General features: G+C 41.8%; 1 protein-coding gene across 1 annotated transcript; it reads left to right on the top strand.

The window, feature by feature from the left end:
* The first annotated feature begins 1,627 nt into the window (after positions 1-1,627).
* On the top strand, positions 1,628-14,498 carry sall1a (spalt-like transcription factor 1a). The gene is made up of 3 exons (XM_062420149.1): positions 1,628-2,570; positions 8,132-11,541; positions 12,627-14,498. Exons 1-3 carry the CDS (start codon positions 2,498-2,500, stop codon positions 13,068-13,070), a joined length of 3,927 nt encoding a protein of 1,308 aa, XP_062276133.1. The 5' UTR covers positions 1,628-2,497; the 3' UTR covers positions 13,071-14,498.
* Positions 14,499-20,184: the final 5,686 nt, after the last annotated feature.

Genomic DNA, 20,184 nt, shown 5'->3' with positions numbered 1-20,184 from the left:
TCAAGTGTAACTGCCATTTGCACTTGATTAGAGGGCTTTTATAGGGCTATGTAAGGGATTTTTTTTTTTTTTTTTTTTTTTTTTTTTAATGTCAAAGTTCAAAACTTTCTTAGGCGCTGGCAGTGAGTTATGTCTGTGGGGTCCCCAAACTGTGTCTGTCTGTCATTCAGCCCATGATTGTTAACACTGTATCCTCACTGTCCCGAGTGAATCCCATTTAAAGTGTCTCCCGCTCGGCTGGGCTGCAAATCACCCTGTTTACAATCTCACACCAACACTCACATCAATTAACTGGCCATTGATTTTCCCGCCCGGGACATTACAATATTGCAGACCCCTTTTTCCTCTCCCAGCAATTTCAAGTTTGGTGCACATAATTGCATGGGCTTTTTAACGGTACACACATAGGCTACACGTTTTCCCCTATTAATGATCATTTGCTCTTTGATTTTGTTAGTCACAGCTCACATTTCGATCCGGTTACACTGTCACATTTTAAAACAGTTCAGACATTTATCAATACTCCTGAATATATACGACATTTAAAATAGAAATATATATTCTTTAATTATTTTTGCATAACGTCTTGATAAAAGCAGATCACTCGGAGCCATCAGAAGTATTTGATTTTCCCCCTGCTCTTTCCTTTTTTTCATGAATAAGTAAATAGTAAGGCTAGTCGAAACTAAAAGATAGCTGACACAAGAGAGGACCAGATCCATCTACCCTGCAGCTGCTCTTTAAATATTCAGTGAAAAATAATGGCATCCGAGGCATCACCTATAGTAACATTATTATCTTCATTTCTCAAAATCAGCTCGACTGAGAGCTTCGTTTATCTTTTTCACGTAATAAATCTACTCGACTCAGCGCTCAGATGGAGCTCCTGTGGGACCTCTTGCCCTCTTAAAACATCCCCACTGAAGGCGCACTCATGTCAGTGCATCATGTGGGCGATAATACTAATAATAATAATAATAATAATAATAATAACAATGATGATCATAATAATGATCATAATAATAATATTAATAATAATAATATATAGTGTATGTGTGGTCTATGACTTATTTGCAGGGTTGATGCAGACGTTGTAAAGGAAGTGTAATATTAAGTAATATTTCTCAAAATCTAGATATTTGGACATTTAAAGGCCCACAAAATATCCAACTTTTGATATCAGCATAATACAATCATTATTAATGTTTTTTGCTATACAACAACCCATTGGATAGCAGCGATATAAAGACAAATATACATGTTTTGTTCTAACACAACTAGTTAAATGGATAGTGTGAAGTGGAGATAAGTCCACATGCCGTGATTGTGAGACAGTCACAAAGCTAAAGAATAAATGTTAAGAGAAGAAATTAAAAGCTTTATTCATCCCTATTCAGATGAACAGCCTTCTCTCCGCTGTCTCCTTTACCACTGATCATCCCGGTGCGCATAAAGCGTTTGGATCCGCTGTGCGCAATGAGAGAGAGGTGGGGGCGAGAGAGAGGAAGAGAGAGAGAGCAAGATAGAGAGAGCGCACGAGAGAGAGAGAGAGGCGGGGGAGGGAGGGGAGGGACGGGGTGGAGGTGAATGGCAGCGTGACTGAATAGCCCGGTGACCAATCAGGACCTCGATGGGCTGGGCTCCGCATTTGTCCCAGTGCTGCACGGGCCCTCAAAGTTTGTTTATTCGCCGAATGCAGTGTGTGATGAAAACGTGTTAGTTACTAACCCCCCTTTCTACTAATAATAATCAAATGAAACTGATTGGGACGTCGGATCACACCGTGGACTTTTGGGAACGCGTACCGGTGCCATTTACGCACGGAACATGCTCGCGCGACCTGCGTTTTAGCGCACCGGCAGCCTCGCTCGAAACTCTGAAGAGAGTAGGTGTCGGTGTACAACACAACAAGAAGTGAATTACAGCGATATTAATGCGAGAGCGGAGGACGGACTACCGAGTTGTAGAGAGAAGAAAGTTGGTTGGTTATCGCGGAGGTTTGCGAGCCGAGCGTCCAGTCAGCTCACATCTACTGGGAGAAAAAAAAAAGAAAAGAAAAACTGTGATCTCCGCTTGATCAATGTGAAAGATTGTAAGATACTGTCGCAGGCATGGACTCGAGACGCTGACATTCCCCTGTAGAAGTCAAGATAAGCGTTGACTTGGCTAACAGAAGGGGTTAAACCGTGTCCAAAGGGAGTTTGGAAAACCCAGCCTTTCTTCTCCATACGGATCAACTCATTGGGTGGGAGCTGAGAGAGAGACAAGAGTCCCCAGCAAATCAGGAGCTAATTGATTAAAGAGACTTCATTTGAATAGGAGGGGGGCTGGCGAGGTGCCAATCGCCTTTCAAAGAAGCCCCCCGTATGATTAATCGCAGAGCATTATTGATAATCATAACGGAGCACATGCGCGGTGGATGGGCTCGATTTACGTAATTTTTGAGAAGGTTTTGTAGTCATTTTTTTATTCTTTGCCTGCTGATGTGCCAGCCAGCATGTCGCGGAGGAAACAAGCGAAGCCGCAACACTTCCAATCCGACCCTCATCTGCCTTTATCGGAGCACAATGGTGAGTCCAAGTTACCAATCGCTCCCTTTAACGAAGCACTATGCATTTCTCACGCTTTTCTTTTCTTTTTCCCTTTTTAAAAAGCTTTTATCATCTTTGTGTCCATATCTGTCCGTTAAAGTTAATTCTTGAATTAATTGGGTTTTATACTTTTAGTGTTTGTTTCTTTGTAAATTCCATCGTCTTCGTGATTGAAGTGTGTTCCACGTTTCAGATAACTTTACGCTCAGGACATTGCTTAAATTCACTCGTTCCGAGTCAAATGAGAATTAAAACCTGCTTTTGTATTTTCTTAATACGACAGGCATCATTATTGAAAAGATGATTTAAAAGATAAATAAGTGAAAGATAACGAAAGTACACGGTGCATTTCTCTTCAGCTTTACTTTTGTATGTGTTGGTTTGAAAAGTTTCAAAACTTTTTAGACTAAACACCAGGTTTAAATCGCGTTTTAAAACTAAGCGACCACCTCTCCCCCTGAAGAGAGGAGCCTGCTTGATTGTCGGTCCTCTCCGAGGCTTCCCTGCGTTCAGCGGTCGCTCTCGGTGCGTAGAGATGGGCCACCTTGTCGCTCTTGCCGGGAACTTTTCTTGCTGGGACCCGGACAGAGAAATTCCTCATAAGTGTTATTCAATCTAGCGCTGTAAAATCGTGCAACGTCTTTTCCTCTTTTATGAATATCATTTTGTTATTTATCGCGTGTTTGAACACTAGCGCGTTGTAAAGTTGAGTGAAAGGAGGGTAAACTTCTCTACAGAGCGCAAACCAAACACAGCCTTTTCCAAATTCTGAAAATATCCAATACGTTTACTCATCGTTCACTTTTTGTTCATATAGCAGCAAAATGAAGACTTGAGACACTCACACACCCACACTCGAGTCCTCTTATGTTGCAAAATAATGTAGCAGTCTAAAAAAAAATAGCCCCGTTCATTCTTACTTTAACGCCTTTAAAGAAACTTAAGCTTTCACGTTTTTTGCCTCCTGTGAAACAATATTACTGAGAATTTTTAGTTCGCAAAGTGAGCTGCACTCTGTGAAACTGTTGTGCCTAAAATGTGAAACCAGTTCATACAAAGTGGCATTCAGTAGTGGAAGTAAAGCACTGGAGCTCTTACAGACTTTGAAAGGCCAGAAAAAGCCAGTGAAGTTGCAGTTAATTGTAAATAGTTTGTTACATTTTTTATCGTGATCAGAATACATAATTAAAAAAAAAAAACTTAAACCTACAGTAGAATAAAATATTAATAACATTTGAGTTTCAGAATAAGACAGGTTACGCTGCATTGCAAAGTGTGTAAGTGTGTTTTTGTTTGTTTGTCCTATTACAGGAGTCAGTGGTAAAAAAAATAATATTTCTTTAATTATCTGCAATTTACAACAAAAAAAAAGAAAGAAAGAAAATCTTTAATTGCACGGAGGCTGGTCTCGGGTCAGCCACGCAGTCTGATCGAATTTTTCTGCGAAATGTTTAAATGTTTGTCATTTCAGTTTGTTTAAAACGTAGGCCTATTTGCACACAAGCAATACGTGCCATAAATTGAATCTGATTACATTTAGATATTATTTCTAATGCTAGCTATACCTGTTGGATCAGGCATATAAATGTTATACATAATCTAAGTATTGTCAAAGCCACATTGTTTTAGGACAGCCTGAAAAACATGTTCAGGTCATTTGAAATGAGCACTTGTTTCTTGCATAGAAAAGGTATTTGCAGCCTATTTCACATGATTTTTAGTAACCTGATGATTAAGGCAGGACCCAGTTAATTCCTGAGTGCTGTTTTTTCTGCATTTTCCTTTAAATCTAATAAACTTAATATAGAGTTACTTTTGTCACTAACCCTGGAAGACTGCAGAATGCAAAATATCTTAATTGTGTCCAATACCATGCCACACATTAAAATTGTTGTTATAGGAGTAGGGACATGTTGTCTTTTGGTTTGGTGGTATTTAGCTGAGAGTGTGCTCACAGCAAATGTGCTGTGTGTCTTCTGGAGAGTTGTGGTAGCCGGAAGTGAAAACAGAAAGTCATTGTATTTGTGGCTGAATATCAATGATGCTGAGGGCCGTAGTTACTGGGAGGTCGGAGTGAGAGCCACAGAGGGTGGGATGTTGAGCTGTTTTAACCTTTGCCAGTGTCCCTCTGTGTGGAAGTGACAGGAGTTCAGGGCCCAGTGTGTTGCTCTCTACCTCGCCATTGACCCCGCTGATCAGAGCTGCAGGCGGCCCAGCGAGGCCTCAGCTTTTCTTTTTCTTTTTCTTTTTTTCTTGTAAGTGTGTTTGTAAGTGTGAGGCCTTATCAATATTATGGCCATCCCCTTTCGCCCTATCAGAGTGGCCCCCCTAGAGGGCAGATTGGCAGGGCAGCTCCCTTCGCACTGTTGTTCCCTGCAAACAGGGTGCAGTTGCTTGTCATTTTGCCAGTGTATATGTGCTGTGAGTCTAGGTGTAGCCTGAAGGACTTGCTTTGCTTTTTCCCCTCCCCTTAAGCTTTAAGCATGTCACCGGGGCAGAGCTTCTGAGATTTGAGTCTTGTCCTGGACCACGGCAGCTTTAGTGGAACCCCATCTAGTGTTCAGTGGAATGAGTCCTGAGGGTTGGAGAAGATGTGAGCAGAAACCCTCCTGAAGTTACAAGTGTCAAGAGGCTCACAGAGGCCCCCTGCGAAAAAATAATGTAGGATCTCTCAAAGCTCTCCGTCAACTTTTTCGACTAATCCTCACTTTCTTGTCTCTCATATTCAGACTTTGGTCAGTCTCTTCGAGGCTCTGTCCTCTGCTCTTTGTCTCTCCTAATGCCCTTTAGCCTTGCGCACTGCTTACATTGTGCTTTTGATAGAGACTCTATGTAAGTTTTACAGACTCCATCTTCATACCAGCTTGACTTTATCTTAATTTTAATTCGACGTTAATCCTTGCTATTTTGGGAATTAAGCCTAATGCTAGCATCTGTGCTGTTTGCTGTAGTAGTGTTGCATGGACAGTGGATTTGTAGACATGCATTGATTTAGTTTTGATTCTTTTTTGTTGTCAAGTAATGCAAAACATGGTGTTGCATAGTTTAAAGTGCAAATCTGCCATGTAAGCATTTAAGTTAACTTAGTAAGATACAACATGATCTTACACATTCTTAAGTCTTGCATATTAGTATGATTTTTATTTTATTTTCTCACATTCCAAACGTAAGGCAGACTTAGTGAAGAGGAGACTGCACTGCTGCATTGCACAATTTTGGTGAAAATGTTTTGCTCTTGTTCCTTAATTAGTTATATATAAATGCAAAATATTCTGGGAATGAATATCTTGAGTTCTCTCTTTTTTTATGTATCTATATATTCTAGTAATAGTTTTAATACTGTAATTGGCATTTAGGACTCACTGTTTAAAAGTAGTAGTATTGAAAATATTTTGATTTGTAGGATTTTTGAAAATGCGCTCTGCATAAAATATCGTTGTCTTTCTCAAGAAATTAACTTGCTGGAAATTTTTATTAAATAAACATACTTAGACTATTTTTAAAGTATGTTTATGACTGAAATGGTGAATTAATTCATTTTCAGTGAACACCGTTTCCTTTCATTTAGTATAGTGTGTACTGTATTTTTTCTTATGCTTTCTTTAGACTTAATGCACACACACATATATCAATGTGCGCGCGCACGCACACACACACACACACACACATTTTATTTATTAATTAATTAATTTATTAATTTATTTATTTATTTATTAAATCAGCATCTTCCAGAAGTTTGATATACACAAGTGTTTTTTTTATTTGCTTGGCTCCTATTTTCATCCCACTCAGTGTCATATGATTGGACTTTCTTCACGCTAATTTGCCTTTAGAAAAGAGAAACAGTGTTTATTTAATCCTCACATTTCTCACACTATGAATCAAACACATTTTTTTCAAAATTAATGCTTGTGGTGTAGGTTGGCGGGTTAGTGGGTGCAAGGGGGGATTTAACATGAAAAGTTATCATTAAAGTTGAGTCTTCCCTGTTTGCATGGTTTGGTGGTGTGAGGGCCAGGGTTTACTGTCATGGCAACTTTGCGTTATCTGATGTCTCTGAGCAGAGAAACATTGAGGGAGATAATCCCTGAATTAAACAGGATCTGCTTTGAGTCGACTGAGATGAGCAGGGCCAGGCTGTGCCGACGATCCCCGCCGCTCCCATGCTGCGCGAACAATGGGAAGGCATCCTGTCTCTCTGTGGGGCAGGGCTGCACTTCTCTGGGTTTCATTTGCAAATGAATTCTTGGCCCTGATGAAAGTGTTGAGGGGCCAGAGCCACAATGAAAGAGATTCATAGAGAAATGCAATTTGTAAATCAACTTGTATGTTAAACAGCGAGATTTTAGTGTGACAAAGAGGGAAAAGAATAAGGAAAGTCTTGAGCACAGCAGTGGCTCTGGGCTCATCTTGCCTTTTCACTCCCTGACTCGTTCTGTTTATTAAAATGTAAAACTCAAAAAACCTGTTTTTGTGCGCATTTGAAAGGCAGTCATTGCTTTTGTATTTTAATCTCAGTGACAGCTGAAGTTTGCTGTGTCTGCATTGCAAGTTCTGTGAGCTGGTGTGTCCAGTTTCGCAGTTTTTTCAAGTTTTGGTGTATACATTCTGATGTACCAACCTACTCTTTCAAGTTTTTTATTTAAACAGATTATTTCTGTTGAGTTTTTTTCTTCCAGGTCCTTTTTGTCCCAGAATTATTTACTGATGAGTGCCTGTTCTGCGGTTGATAACATTTGGGTGTATTTAGTCACAATTATTGAAAAGAGGTCTAGTCACTTTTTAAAAATTCAACATACAAAATTTCATTACACGATAGACATTTTAATAATGCCAGACAATTTCATAACACATATATATTAGATAAATCATTATTTTCTTTTTCATGCTTTTGTTTTACTTGTTGTGTACTGTGACCACATAGCAGTCTGGATGCCACAGGCTCCGTTGTTCATGTCCTACTGTGATTGCCGCCTGAGTGGATACAAATTAGTTTAGTGACATAGATAACCTGTCCAAGATGCCCATAGTTGGCTGAAAATGAGCAAAGTTGACAGCAAATTGAAAGTCTAATAAGTCCTTCAAATGCTTGATTTGCGCCGAGTGGACAAGTAGACTTTGAAGGGCATGGAATATAGGAAATCAATGCCTTTCTATGAAATTTCATTAAGACCCAATGTCCTTGCTTCACTCAATTCTATATTTTGATAGATTATCTGGAGAAAATGATTACCTTTTGGTTGGCTGATGAAACCCAGATGTACATCTTCAAAGATCACTTTTAAGCAATATTTGAGTAGTTCCCATTGATTTTGTATCCCCTCTTATCGTGTTTCAGAGGCCACTGCATTGAATAAGGCTTTTTCTCATTTCTGCTGGCTTATTGTTGCCTTTCGATCGTTGTTTTTGTGAGCACATCAAGGGGATAAGTGTAAAACTGATTAACTCAAGATTAACAACAATGGAATTTGAGGAGATAAAGCTGCTTCTTCAGCTGCAAAACATTTCTAATCACTAATCCTCTGTTTCCTCTTTTTCAGGGGACACAGAACTTTGCTCAGAGGACCCCCCCTGCAAGGATTCAGATGCCCATGTCTGTAGCAGATGTTGCGCTGAGTTCTTTGAACTATCAGATCTTGAGGAACACCAGAAGAATTGCACTAAAAATCAGTTAGTTCTGATAGTGAATGAAAATCCTGCCTCCCCCACCGGAACGTTCTCGCCTGGGTCTCCTCCCCATAATCCTGATGACCAGATGAATGACACAGCTAATAACACTGATCAAACAGAGTGCAGTGACCTTTTGGAGCAGAACACTCTTGAAAAAGACGAATCCATGGACGTGGACGTTTCCGGAATGAGCAGTGGTCATGAAGAGGAAGGCAGTCATACAGATAGTGGGAGCCCCATCAACACAGTCAGCAGCCATGGTGGCAGGGGCACCACTGGCCCTGCAGTAGGTACTTCAGCTGTCTCAGCCCCTCTTCCTCAGCTTAGTAACCTGACTGAGCTGGGGAACTTCTCCATGATCAACAGCAATGTCATCATTGAAAATCTTCAGAGCACCAAAGTGGCTGTGGCCCAATTCTCCCAAGAGACCCGTTCCACTGGGGGCCCCAGAGTGGCAGTTCCAGCCCTTATGGAGCAGCTCCTTGCCCTGCAACAGCAACAGATCCACCAGCTGCAGCTTATTGAGCAGATTCGTCATCAGATACTGCGACTGGCCTCCCAGTCCCCAGAAATGCAGGTGCCCCCAACCTCTGCTCCAGGCACAATGGGGCCTGCTGCCAGCCCACTGACCACACTCAGCTCCCATCTCTCCCAACAGTTGGCTGCAGCCGCAGGCCTAGCACAGAACCTGGCTAGTCAGTCAGCCAGTATTAACAGCCTAAAGCAGCTGGCTGCAGCGGCACAGCTACCTCAGTCCAACCCAAGCAGCAGTGAGACATCTCAGAGCATTAGCACACTGGGGCCATCAACAGTCAGTGCCCAGTCCTCTGACAAGAGGCCGAATCATATGAGTAGCCTCCACTCTCAGCTCAGCAACTCCTCACTAACTAAGTCATCCACGCCAGCATTTGGAATAGGTAGCTTACTAAGCTCTGCAGTGAATCCCCTTCTACCTCAGCCCCCACCTGGAAACCCCATGTTCTCCAGCTCTCTGCCCAGTGTTGGCAACACCGTAGAGGACCTCAACTCTTTAGCAGCTTTGGCCCAGCAGAGGAAAGGCAAGCCACCAAATGTCACTTCATTTGAACACAAGAGCAGCTCTGACGATGCTTTCTTCAAGCATAAGTGTAGGTTTTGTGGCAAGGTGTTTGGGAGTGACAGTGCCTTGCAAATTCACCTGCGCTCTCACACTGGTGAGAGACCATACAAGTGTAATATCTGTGGTAACCGCTTCTCCACCCGTGGTAACCTGAAGGTACATTTCCAGCGTCATAAAGAAAAATATCCGCACATCCAGATGAACCCCTATCCTGTTCCTGAGCATTTAGACAACATACCAACAAGCACTGGCATTCCATACGGCATGTCTATGCCCCCTGAGAAGCCTGTGACCAGCTGGCTGGATAGCAAACCAGTTTTGCCCACTCTGACTTCTTCAGTTGGCATGCTGCTGCCACCAACCATGCCGAGCCTGCCACATTTCATCAAAAAGGAAGATCATTCAATAGCCATAACTAGCCCCTCTGTTACTGCAAAAAGTGACTCAGGTGCTACTGAGCCTTCAGCTAAAAGTAATGATGGAGTGTCAGAAGAGGGTGAAGGTGCAACTCTGCCTACCTCAAATGGGAAAACTGAAGAAGGCAGCCACTCCTCAGGCTTTGTGACAAATGTGAGCTCTGCGTCAGAGAGCACTACCGAGTACACAACATCTAACAGCCCGCCCATGATGACCAACCCACTCATGCCTCTTATGTCTGATCATTTCAAGGCTAAATTCCCCTTTGGAGGTATTCTGGATCCTCTCCAGGGGTCAGAGACCTCAAAGTTACAGCAGCTTGTGGAGAACATTGACAGGAAGGTAACAGACCCAAACGAATGTGTCATCTGCCATCGGGTGCTAAGCTGTCAAAGTGCTCTGAAAATGCACTATCGCACTCACACCGGGGAAAGGCCCTTTAAGTGTAAAATCTGTGGCAGGGCTTTTACCACCAAGGGAAATCTTAAGACCCACTATAGCGTCCATAGGGCCATGCCTCCTCTTAGAGTCCAACACTCCTGCCCTATTTGTCAGAAGAAGTTCACAAATGCTGTGGTTTTACAACAGCATATTCGCATGCACATGGGTGGGCAGATCCCCAACACCCCACTGCCAGAGAATTACCCAGAGTCCATGGCCTCTGACACTGGCTCAGTTGAGGACAGAATCATGGATGATCTAGACAACTTCTCTGATGACAATATTGAAGGAATGGATGAGGGCCCAGATAGCAGTGTTCCAGACACACCCATGTCCGCCGATGCATCCCATGACAGTCTTTATAACTCCCCATCTCCCCCTGAAATGGCTAACATGGAAGGGCAAGAGAAAAATGGCCAAGAGAATGCCAGCAATAATGAAACAGAGGAGCTCCGCGCAAGCCAAATGAAGGCTATAGTAAATGGCTTAGTGGAGGGGGATTGCCTCACCAATGACTCCTCATCGCTGGGAGGGGATGTTGAAAGCCAAAGCACCGGGAGTCCAGCTGTGTCAGAATCTACCTCCTCCATGCAGGCGCCATCTCCCACTAGCATGCAGTCACAAATACACAAATCCCCCAGCTTCGAAGAAAGGCACCAGAGGGCCTTTTCCTTGGAGCAGACCAGTGCAAGCCTCTTGCACTCTCACCCCTCCAACATCGGAGCCCTGGACCTGACATCTGTCAATCCCTCAAAAGACCCACTGGGCATGATATTCCCCTTCCGTGAGCGTAACACCATCAAGAACACATCCTGTGACATCTGTGGGAAGACCTTTGCTTGTCAGAGTGCCTTGGACATTCACTATCGAAGCCATACCAAAGAACGACCATTTATTTGCACGGCATGTAACAGGGGTTTCTCCACCAAGGGCAACCTGAAGCAGCACATGCTAACACATCAAATGAGAGACCTGCCCTCACAGCTCTTTGAGCCGTCAAACACCAGCCTATGCTCGAGCCCAACCCCTTCCCTACTCTCTGTAGGCTCTCTCAACAAACCAGAGGTCAACGGCTTCCTTCATGTCCTCCACCAAGAGAACAAGGACATGCCTCCTGGCTTGATCACGTCATCTGCCTCCACTTCCCCAGTTCTTTCTAATGCTCCGCCACGCAGGACACCCAAGCAACACTTCTGCAACACCTGTGGGAAGTGTTTCTCCTCCTCCAGTGCTCTACAGATCCACGAGAGAACCCATACTGGGGAGAAACCGTTTGCCTGCAGTATCTGTGGCCGAGCTTTCACCACCAAAGGAAACCTCAAGGTAAATGTCAGAGCATCTACAAAACTGTTGGTCTCCTAAAAATGTGTGCGTGAGAATGTTTGTGAAAAATGGGTCTCAGTACTGCTGTTTAGTTTTATAAGGCGTGTCAGTGCTCTACAAATCGGAGGTGGTAATGTTGTATAATTAATTAAAGGAACGGCTCTCAGAGAAAAAATTACCTTAGTGGAAAGGATGAATCACACAACTAATATGATTATTGGGTAGAAAATTCCAGAATGCGATCGGCTACAAATGATTCAATGCACAGAATTAATTATCTGTAGCAGTCACTGTGATCAGGTCAGGTCAGTCTGTAGTTTTCCATAACATATTTTATGAAAACTGTCGAGGCCTGAATCATTAAAAAAAAAAAGATCCATCACTACAAACACTGGGGGGGATTATGTGGACTGGGTAAAATGATGGCTATTATTTTTGAGGTATGGGTGAATCCTCAATCCTAGATAAGAATTTGGGTTACTTTTTCTATTTTTAAAGGTTGTAGTAAATCAAGATCTGGCTGTTGGAGACTGGTCTTATACAGACATAATATTTATGTATTCTAGTTTAAATTGATCCACTACACTAGTATAGTATATCAATGTAAAGTCTTTTTTGTAGTAGGTTGTACAAAAAATAGCTTAAAACATAACTATTTCAATGTATCTTTCTAGGATTATGAAGGAGAAAAAAAGTGTTGCCTTTGTCTTGGAAAGGGTATTGGCAAAGGTGAAATGTCACATGTAATACTAGCCAGAGCAATGAAACTGGACAGTGCAATTTTACTCTGAGCCCTGTGGTCCCCCTGTGAGATGAGCAAATTAAGGTTTAGATTAAACAGCATGTATCCGTCTTGCCAAAATAAGATCTCACAGCATAGGCAACTTACTATTCCGCTGCACCCAGGGTGTGAAGCTATTTTAATACGGAGTTGAGCATTATTATTATTTTTTCCATTGCATCATCTCATGTGCAGCTCTTGTGGCCAACTTTGTAAACATCACTAATTTTCATCCCTCTCATTGCTCTGTCTCTCTCCTCCCTCCCTTTTATTCCCTTTCTCCCTCCTCCCTCTCTCTCTTTAGGTTCACATGGGCACGCACATGTGGAACAGCGCTCCTGCCAGACGTGGCCGCAGGCTCTCTGTGGATGGGCCAATGGCCTTCCTGGGCACCAACCCAGTCAAGTTTCCTGAGCTCTTCCAGAAGGACATGGCATCGAGGGCAAGCAACGGGGACCCGGCCAGTTTCTGGAACCAGTATGCTGCTGCAGCCTTCTCCAATGGTCTGGCAATGAAGACAAATGAGATCTCTGTCATTCAGAATGGAGGCATCCCACCCATGTCAGGTGGTATGGGAAATGGGGGTAGCTCTCCCATTGGTGGCCTGACCGGCAGCCTAGACAAGCTACACAGCACAGAGCCAAATGCTGCTCTGGCCGGTCTGGAGAAAATGGCCAACACAGACAACGGAGCCCACTTTAGGTTCACACGCTTCATGGAGGACAATAAAGAAATTGTCACTAATTAGTGTGTATGTCCTCAATTGCTCACAGACACATGAAGATGCCTAAAGGCATACTGTACACATATGTAGACACACAGAAGAAGAAAAAGAAAGAGAACAAGACAGGGACAAAATCAACTGAACTGCTTTGCTCGCCATTGAATCTTTACGAACATGAGTGTGAAGACAAGTTGCTTTTTTTGTACAATGTACATGTTATAGTTTTAAGGAGCTTATTTATTAGTGATTATAACCTTGCTTGAAACCAAGTGGAAGCATTAACAGTTAGGTTTTTGTTTGTTTTAAAGCCAGAATGGGTATGTATGGGTGCTTAAAAATGTGCTTTGAAACTTAGAATATCTGGGTAGATAATCTTACCTTGGCATTAAGTTATTTTCTGTCTGTAGTAGCTATAACCGAACTGTCGATGTTCATGTGATGCATTAGCCCTGTAATAAGCAAACAGACTTGCTGTAAATAATGTACACTGATCTTCTGTAGATGGTCTAACATCTGTGTGTTCATGCGCCCCTTCCCTCATTGAAACAAAACATCAAAATTCAGGCAAGGGACTAAATGATGTGGTAGTTCCTTTCTTTCCTGTTGCTATACTTTTATTTTATTTAAGGAAGACAAAACATTGAAGTTTGCTACATTTCAAGGGTTTATTTAGTGTTAACTTGTTTTGTTGTCACTGTTTATGTGTATTGTACTTTCTACTTTTTGTTTACTTCCATATTTTTCCCTCTATCTCTTTTTTTTGTTGCTCGTATTTTGGTGTTATTGAAAGCAAGACAGTTGCTAAGAGGGGAATATTCGGTCTGGCCTTTTTCCTGGTATTTGGAACTGAGACAGCCAATCAGATGAGCAGGATTGTCCTTTAGTTTCTCAGCTGGATTTCCACGTTGCTGCTATGTTCCAGCATCCTCACTGACATCAAGTGCAAAGTTGTGTGTTGAAGCTTCTGTAAATATGTTCAGATGTGGAAATACAAACTCCCTCATAAGAAAATGTACATAGAGCTCACACAAGAAAAGTCCATCATGGCCAGGGGACAAAATGATAGTGTTTTTATAAATATAAATATATATTGGGTTTGACAACCTTCGGACTGTTACATGCACTTTCTTGGAAAGTTGGAAGATCTTTATGGGTCCAGTTTCTCTACACTTTAATACCTACTAACAACTAAGATACTGTAATTCTTTACTCTAATAATCAAATACATCAGTTTTCCAAAAGAAACATTGTGTGTTTGTGTGCCTTTTCTTCCCTTTGTTTTTTCATATTAATGAACATTTACTGACAATTATTATGTCATATCTAGCATTCGAAATAAGTAGAAAGATGAGCAGCAATAAAACAAAATAACCTTTTCCCCCTGTGAATAATTCGTGTTTAGGGCCGGTGTGCAGCCTCAGCATCTCATTTCAGTGTGTGTGTGTGCGCTGACAAACAGCAGAAGCAGAAACGCAGGCTTGGATGCAGTCCTTCATGGTGAAGCTTCCCTGCTCTTTAACTTAAAATGGTTTTAACCTCGTAATTTCCGCTGCCAATCCTTGAAATTGCCAATTAATCGCTACTCATCGGAATCAAGTTGATTTAATACTTTTTACGCTAAAAGAAAAAAGCGTTCCTCTTCTCACTTATTTACCTTTACCAGATTGTAATTTTAGAAGTCTCAGCGGAGAAAACATGTTATTTTGCCTGTACTAGCAAGTTAAACAGGCGCAATTCAGTAGCTGGACTGTTTATTTATTTTTTTTTATTTTTTTTTTCAATCGACATTTTATGTATCTTTTGAATATCTTTGATAACCTAGAATACGTTTCATTAAGAATGCGACGATCTAATTAATCGCCACAAAGCCCCCAAAGAAGTTGTCAAAACGATCGCTCGGTTATCCGGATAAAGCCTCTTTGAATGCGTTTGTCTTGCATTTTTTATTCAAAGTGAATTTTTTCCCCTTTTGTATTTCAACAGCTGCATTTAATTTAACACATCGTTGCACATCCTGCAATACAGGATCTGTTCATTTCTGACCAACATCCTCGCCGCTCTCCCCTCCTCTTCACACAGCCGATTTCCCCAATATTTACGTTTTATATTTCAAGACGTCGATGCTAAATGATCCTTGCCCACAGTGCCTGTTTTCTTTTTAACAGTCACATCTGTTCCTGCGAGCTCTGTTTGTGCAGCACATATTCCTTCAAAGGACAGAAAGAAAAATAAAACGGATCCGCTTACTTCTCCTGCTAATTATAACAAACTTCATTAGTTCATATTTACTACTTTATCCCTCGATTATGCAATTTAACATAAAAATCCGCTTTTCTATGATTATGATTATGATTATTATTATTATTATTATTATTATTATTATTATTATTATTAATAACAATATTCATACATTTTAATACGACATGTTTTATTTCATTATAGATAATAATCATAATAATAACAACAACAACAATAATAATAAGTGGAATTCCTAAAGAAAGCAAAAATTACAATTCAAATATAAAAAAATATATACATATGTAAAGCATGATGGTTCATTTTTTGTGAGAGCTATTCACAGGTATGTTACAGAAACAAACAGGAGTAAATACAAGCTTTATCTCTGTGAGCGGTCTCACTGCTAAGCATGGACTGGGCTCTTCCCTCTCCTTTCCTTGCTTAAGTATTGATTGAGCTGTGCAGTATTACAGAAACACTTGAATCTCAGGTGGCAGGAATGTGTACAATTGATCTCTTCCACTGTGGCTCCCAGCAGTGGCTTTTTGCTCCACAACACAGAGCACCACAGGAAGAGCCAGGCGAACACACTGAAACACAATCGCTACAGACTAAGAAGGGCTGTCCCACTCTGCCCTGCTCACTGTCACAATTTATTGTAGTGCTGTGAGTCTCATCCACTGCTCTGCAGCTATACTCAGGGTACAGAGATTTTATACACTTTATAAGATAAATACACTCCAAGGGATGCTGCATATTCACAACTGTATAAAAACACACACATCTTGATATTTTGATTTATTCTTGTCATTTTTTCTAACATGTTTCTGTTTTAGTGTTCCTTATTTTTCTCTCGTCTCAGCCAAATGGCCTGATGGCCTTTTGCTGCAGTGTCTGGAGAGGATGGTAACCATCAGCAGAGAAACATTAGTCTCTTTAGCTGTAAACCACTCCTGTCCACTTACTGTACACTTGAAGCTTCATTAAAGGGTTGGCCTTAAGTAAGGGCTGTATGCACAGCTGCCACGCCACAAAAATAAGATCATTTGTTTCCTGTGTAAGTTAACTTGTGTCGGAAATTCTTTTGTACAATAATGTTTATACTAGTTGAGTCAAAAGAAATTATACAATTTTTTCCTTTAATTAAATTTTTGGAAAATATGAGTGACTGATTTGAACTAACTCTTAAAGGAAATCACATTTTTAAGTTTTTTTAATGTATCCTATTGCATGTTACCATCAACCGGGGGAGTTATGTGTTGAAAAAGTAACTCTAAAATAAATGAACCAGTTGAAAAGAAGTTTAGATGCGTCATGTAATGTGTGTGTGTGTGTGTGTGTGTGTGTGTGTGTGTGTGTGTGTGTGTGTGTGTGTGTGTGTGTGTGTGTGTGTGTGTGTGTGTGTGTGTGTGTGTTTATTCTAATCTGTCAGGAAAAAAATAAATACAAGAAAGAAAATTACAAGAAAGAAAATAGGAAACAAACAAGTAAACTGACTCTTCAGCACTTGTGCCAGGGGGTTATTCAAATTTGTTCCTTTTCTCCACAGTCCAGTTTGCAGGGTCAGGTTAAGATGGAGCTGCACAGAGGGGATCTTGAGAAGCTGGAGCCCCCCCCCTTCCACATCCTCTGCCTTGTGCTGTCAGCCCTCCTGAGTCGATACAAACCGTAGCCTGGGGCCCGGCCTAGACTCCCCACTGAGGTTCTGGCCTACCGCTGGGAGATCAAAGAACCACGCAGAACAATGGTGAGCCTCATTTAGCCAGCCGTGGTTCACTTTCCCTGGATGCACTGCCACACCTGCCCACGCCGTCAATCATACTCAGGTGATGGACTTTGCTCAGAGGCCTACGTCCTCCAAGAGCATCCTGCTCATAAGCTGTTACACAGCTTTAAAGTCTAAATTCTACTTTAAGCTGGGCCTGCAATGTTGAAGTGCGTCCCATTTCCATGCCTGGTTAAGAAGATATTCACCATTCATGCTTCATCTAGGGAAAGGTTGACTCCACAACAAAGGGCTTCAAGATTTGCCTTCACCATCAAAGTTAACAGAAGAGCCTGGTTCGCTGATGATGTTGGGGAAATTAATTGTTTTTAGAGTTGAAAAATTCAAGAAGTTATCTCCAGTTCCTGGATTTGGGGTTAAATATGTAGATTTTTTTATTCTAAATTATGAATTCATCCTGTACTTTTCACCAATAATTCATTTTTATTTGTTAAATAGCAAATGTGCTGCAACTAATTTCCCTAATATGTCGATGGTATTATGTTGTCAAGAAAAGTGATTAGTTTTTATTTGTATAGGCCTCTCACTAACTTGTGTTGTCATTTTCCTTCTGCTGTTTCATGCTGGTTTTATCTTCCTGTGGTTCTCATCGTGTTTCCTGTGGAAAATGGAGCCTGTCTGCAGCGTGTACACAGCTGGTTGGAAGACAAGACCTCCAGATTGTAAGTACAAACATGGACCAGGATTTTTTGGGCCTGTACACTCTCACAGTTATCACAGACGAGCAATCAAAGTCTTCTAGGAAATATCCATCCGCCCAAACCTAACACTTTTTTTTTTCTTTACTCTGCTCCTGTTTGTTCTCCATTTAAGTTGTGCTTTGGTCTTATGAGGGTTTGGAGATAGTCTTTGCATGGTTTATTTTTATGGCACAGCAATCTGGAGACTATCCAAATGTCAAGGTCATTTATCTTGCGCTTCATCCGCTTCTTGCCTTTTGTGTGGTGAGAAAAAGAGGCACAGGCCCATATTACATTTCATGACCTATTGTGTCAAAGGAGTACCCAGACAAACAGGTGGGAGCCCTAATGTGAGCTCCTCGTGGACCAGACACACCAAACTTGAGGCTCCCTGGCTCATTCTTTAATAAGGCACTCATGCTTGCAGAACGGCCACAGTGCTTCGTTTCCCTCATCGTAAGATGGAAACCTTCACGGATGCTAATGAACATACAGTGAGGGTTTGTCTCACACACAGTGCTCCTGCTATCTGCGACTCCCAGTTTATCATCACCACTGAAATTGCAGGGCCCTTTTACTGGGCTTTTACTACAAGGGGGACATTTACCCCATTGTGATGCTAATTCTTTAAAATGTGATGTCTAGGGTTTGTTCTTTCAGGTCAGGGTAGGTTTATGAGACTGGCTCTTTTGACAGAGTACAACCACCTTTTTTGTTATCAGAGAAAAAACCTGCAGTCACGGGTTGTCCTCATTGCCTCTAAAGGCAAATTTAATTTAATGTGCATTTCCATTTTAAGATGAATCACATGTTTCCTTGTTTTTTACAGTAGAATGGAGACAGATCGTCTTTCTTTGGTTTTAAAGAACTGCCTCAAGATTAAGTAGGCTGATTGTGGCCCTTTCACCATCAGAATTACAGTTGGTAACCCTAGCCAGGCATGTCTGCTCTGGGGCTTAAACACACACAGATCTGGGGACACTCTCTGTTAATGTCATCTCACAGATTAAATTTCCTCATCTCAATCTAACTTTGAGTCCCACAACCTCTGACACATATTCTTTATTCTTTCTCACAGTGTCCAAGCATGCTAGTGAGATGGAAAGATATTCCACTGCTGTGGATGGAGATATTGATATTGACCGTCAAGATGGGATGTCAGGGTGACTAGGAAGAAGCCCTTCAGCCCCTTGTCAGGTGTGTTTGATTCCATAGGTGCTCTGGAGAGATGTCTTGAGTTTATTGAATTTGTCATTTTCGGCCTGGGAGTGAAAAGGGCACCTGTGTGCCGCCGTAAGCCCCCGTGCTAGCACCGCCACCCACATCACAAGATGACAGCTGATGTGCAGGGACAACCCTGAAGCTGTTGATTTTTTTATTTTGAAAGCAGTCCATCAGCCTCTGCGTACATTATTCATCAGGGAAACCGCTGAAAGGATATTTACTTTGTCAATTTTCTCATAAAAGCCTCCTCAGGCACAAAAAAGTCACCCCAGGTTACGGCAAGAAAAACGTAGCTATTTCTGAGGCAGGTTTAGTGTTCTGTCAGACTCAAATTGAAGACTGTTGTAGTTGTGGATACTGGCCACCCACATCAATGCTAGATCAAAGCAATGGCCTGCTACAGTGGCTGAATATTCAGTGTGTGATAGGTTCTTCCACCCGGTCAGTGACTGTGGGAAAATGAGGAAGGTCTGAAAGAGATTTTGGTCTGTTCTACTGTCTTTTATTGGATTTGGGCTGCTGTACAGTGCAGGATCACAGATCTGCCACCCACTCCTTTAAAAACTGCTCACTCCTTTAGTCAAGGTTAGTTTTCTCATTGGACATCGTGTTGTGAGCAAGAGGAAAATGGTTTCCTCTGTGAAATGTGTAATCAAATGTAAGATAAGACATGCATTAGGTCATGGCAATTCCCACAATGCGCTGTTTGATATGGAGATGTGTGCGCATGTGTGTGTGTCCGCATGGTTACTTGTGTGTGTAACTCAATTGCACCACCAGAGTTAGATGTTTGACTCCCACTGGGTCCACCGGTGCTAAAACTGCATCAGCCATTGGATTAAGGTTTCCACTAAATGGCATCTGTTATGATTGTGTGATTTTATGCACGTGCAAGCGTGTGTGTGTGTGTGTGGGGGGGGGGGGGGGGTGTTAGGTTTATGCAAATAGTGGTTACGGTTAGGGCTAGTGTCCAGAGGATGAATAATACCCCAAAAGTGACTTAAGTAAACCTTTGTGTGCCCATTTAAGTGTGACTTATGTCACTTTCAGGGACACAAACCAGACTTAAGACCAGTTAATTGGCAATAGCTTGTGCAACTGAGGACAAGAGCTGTATCCCCAGTTTATAGAACACTGATTTTTGGGTCAGTGGTTAAGGTTAGGGTTAGGGTAAGTTTCCAGGAAATTAGTAGTCTATGTAAATACCCCA

This window comes from Scomber scombrus, chromosome 1 (assembly GCF_963691925.1).
Source record: "Scomber scombrus chromosome 1, fScoSco1.1, whole genome shotgun sequence".
NCBI classification, from domain to species: Eukaryota; Metazoa; Chordata; class Actinopteri; order Scombriformes; family Scombridae; genus Scomber; species Scomber scombrus.
This window is presented reverse-complemented; position numbering and strand designations above follow the sequence as displayed.

What these genes read in the sequence shown, in the direction of transcription:
- sall1a (XM_062420149.1), top strand. Translation starts at nt 2,498, where the DNA reads ATGTCGCGGAGGAAACAAGCGAAGCCGCAACACTTCCAATCCGACCCT. An exon ending in GCCTTTATCGGAGCACAATG is followed by an intron (nt 2,571 to 8,131) that starts GTGAGTCCAAGT and finishes CCTCTTTTTCAG; the next exon opens with GGGACACAGAACTTTGCTCA. An exon ending in CCACCAAAGGAAACCTCAAG is followed by an intron (nt 11,542 to 12,626) that starts GTAAATGTCAGA and finishes CTCTCTCTTTAG; the next exon opens with GTTCACATGGGCACGCACAT.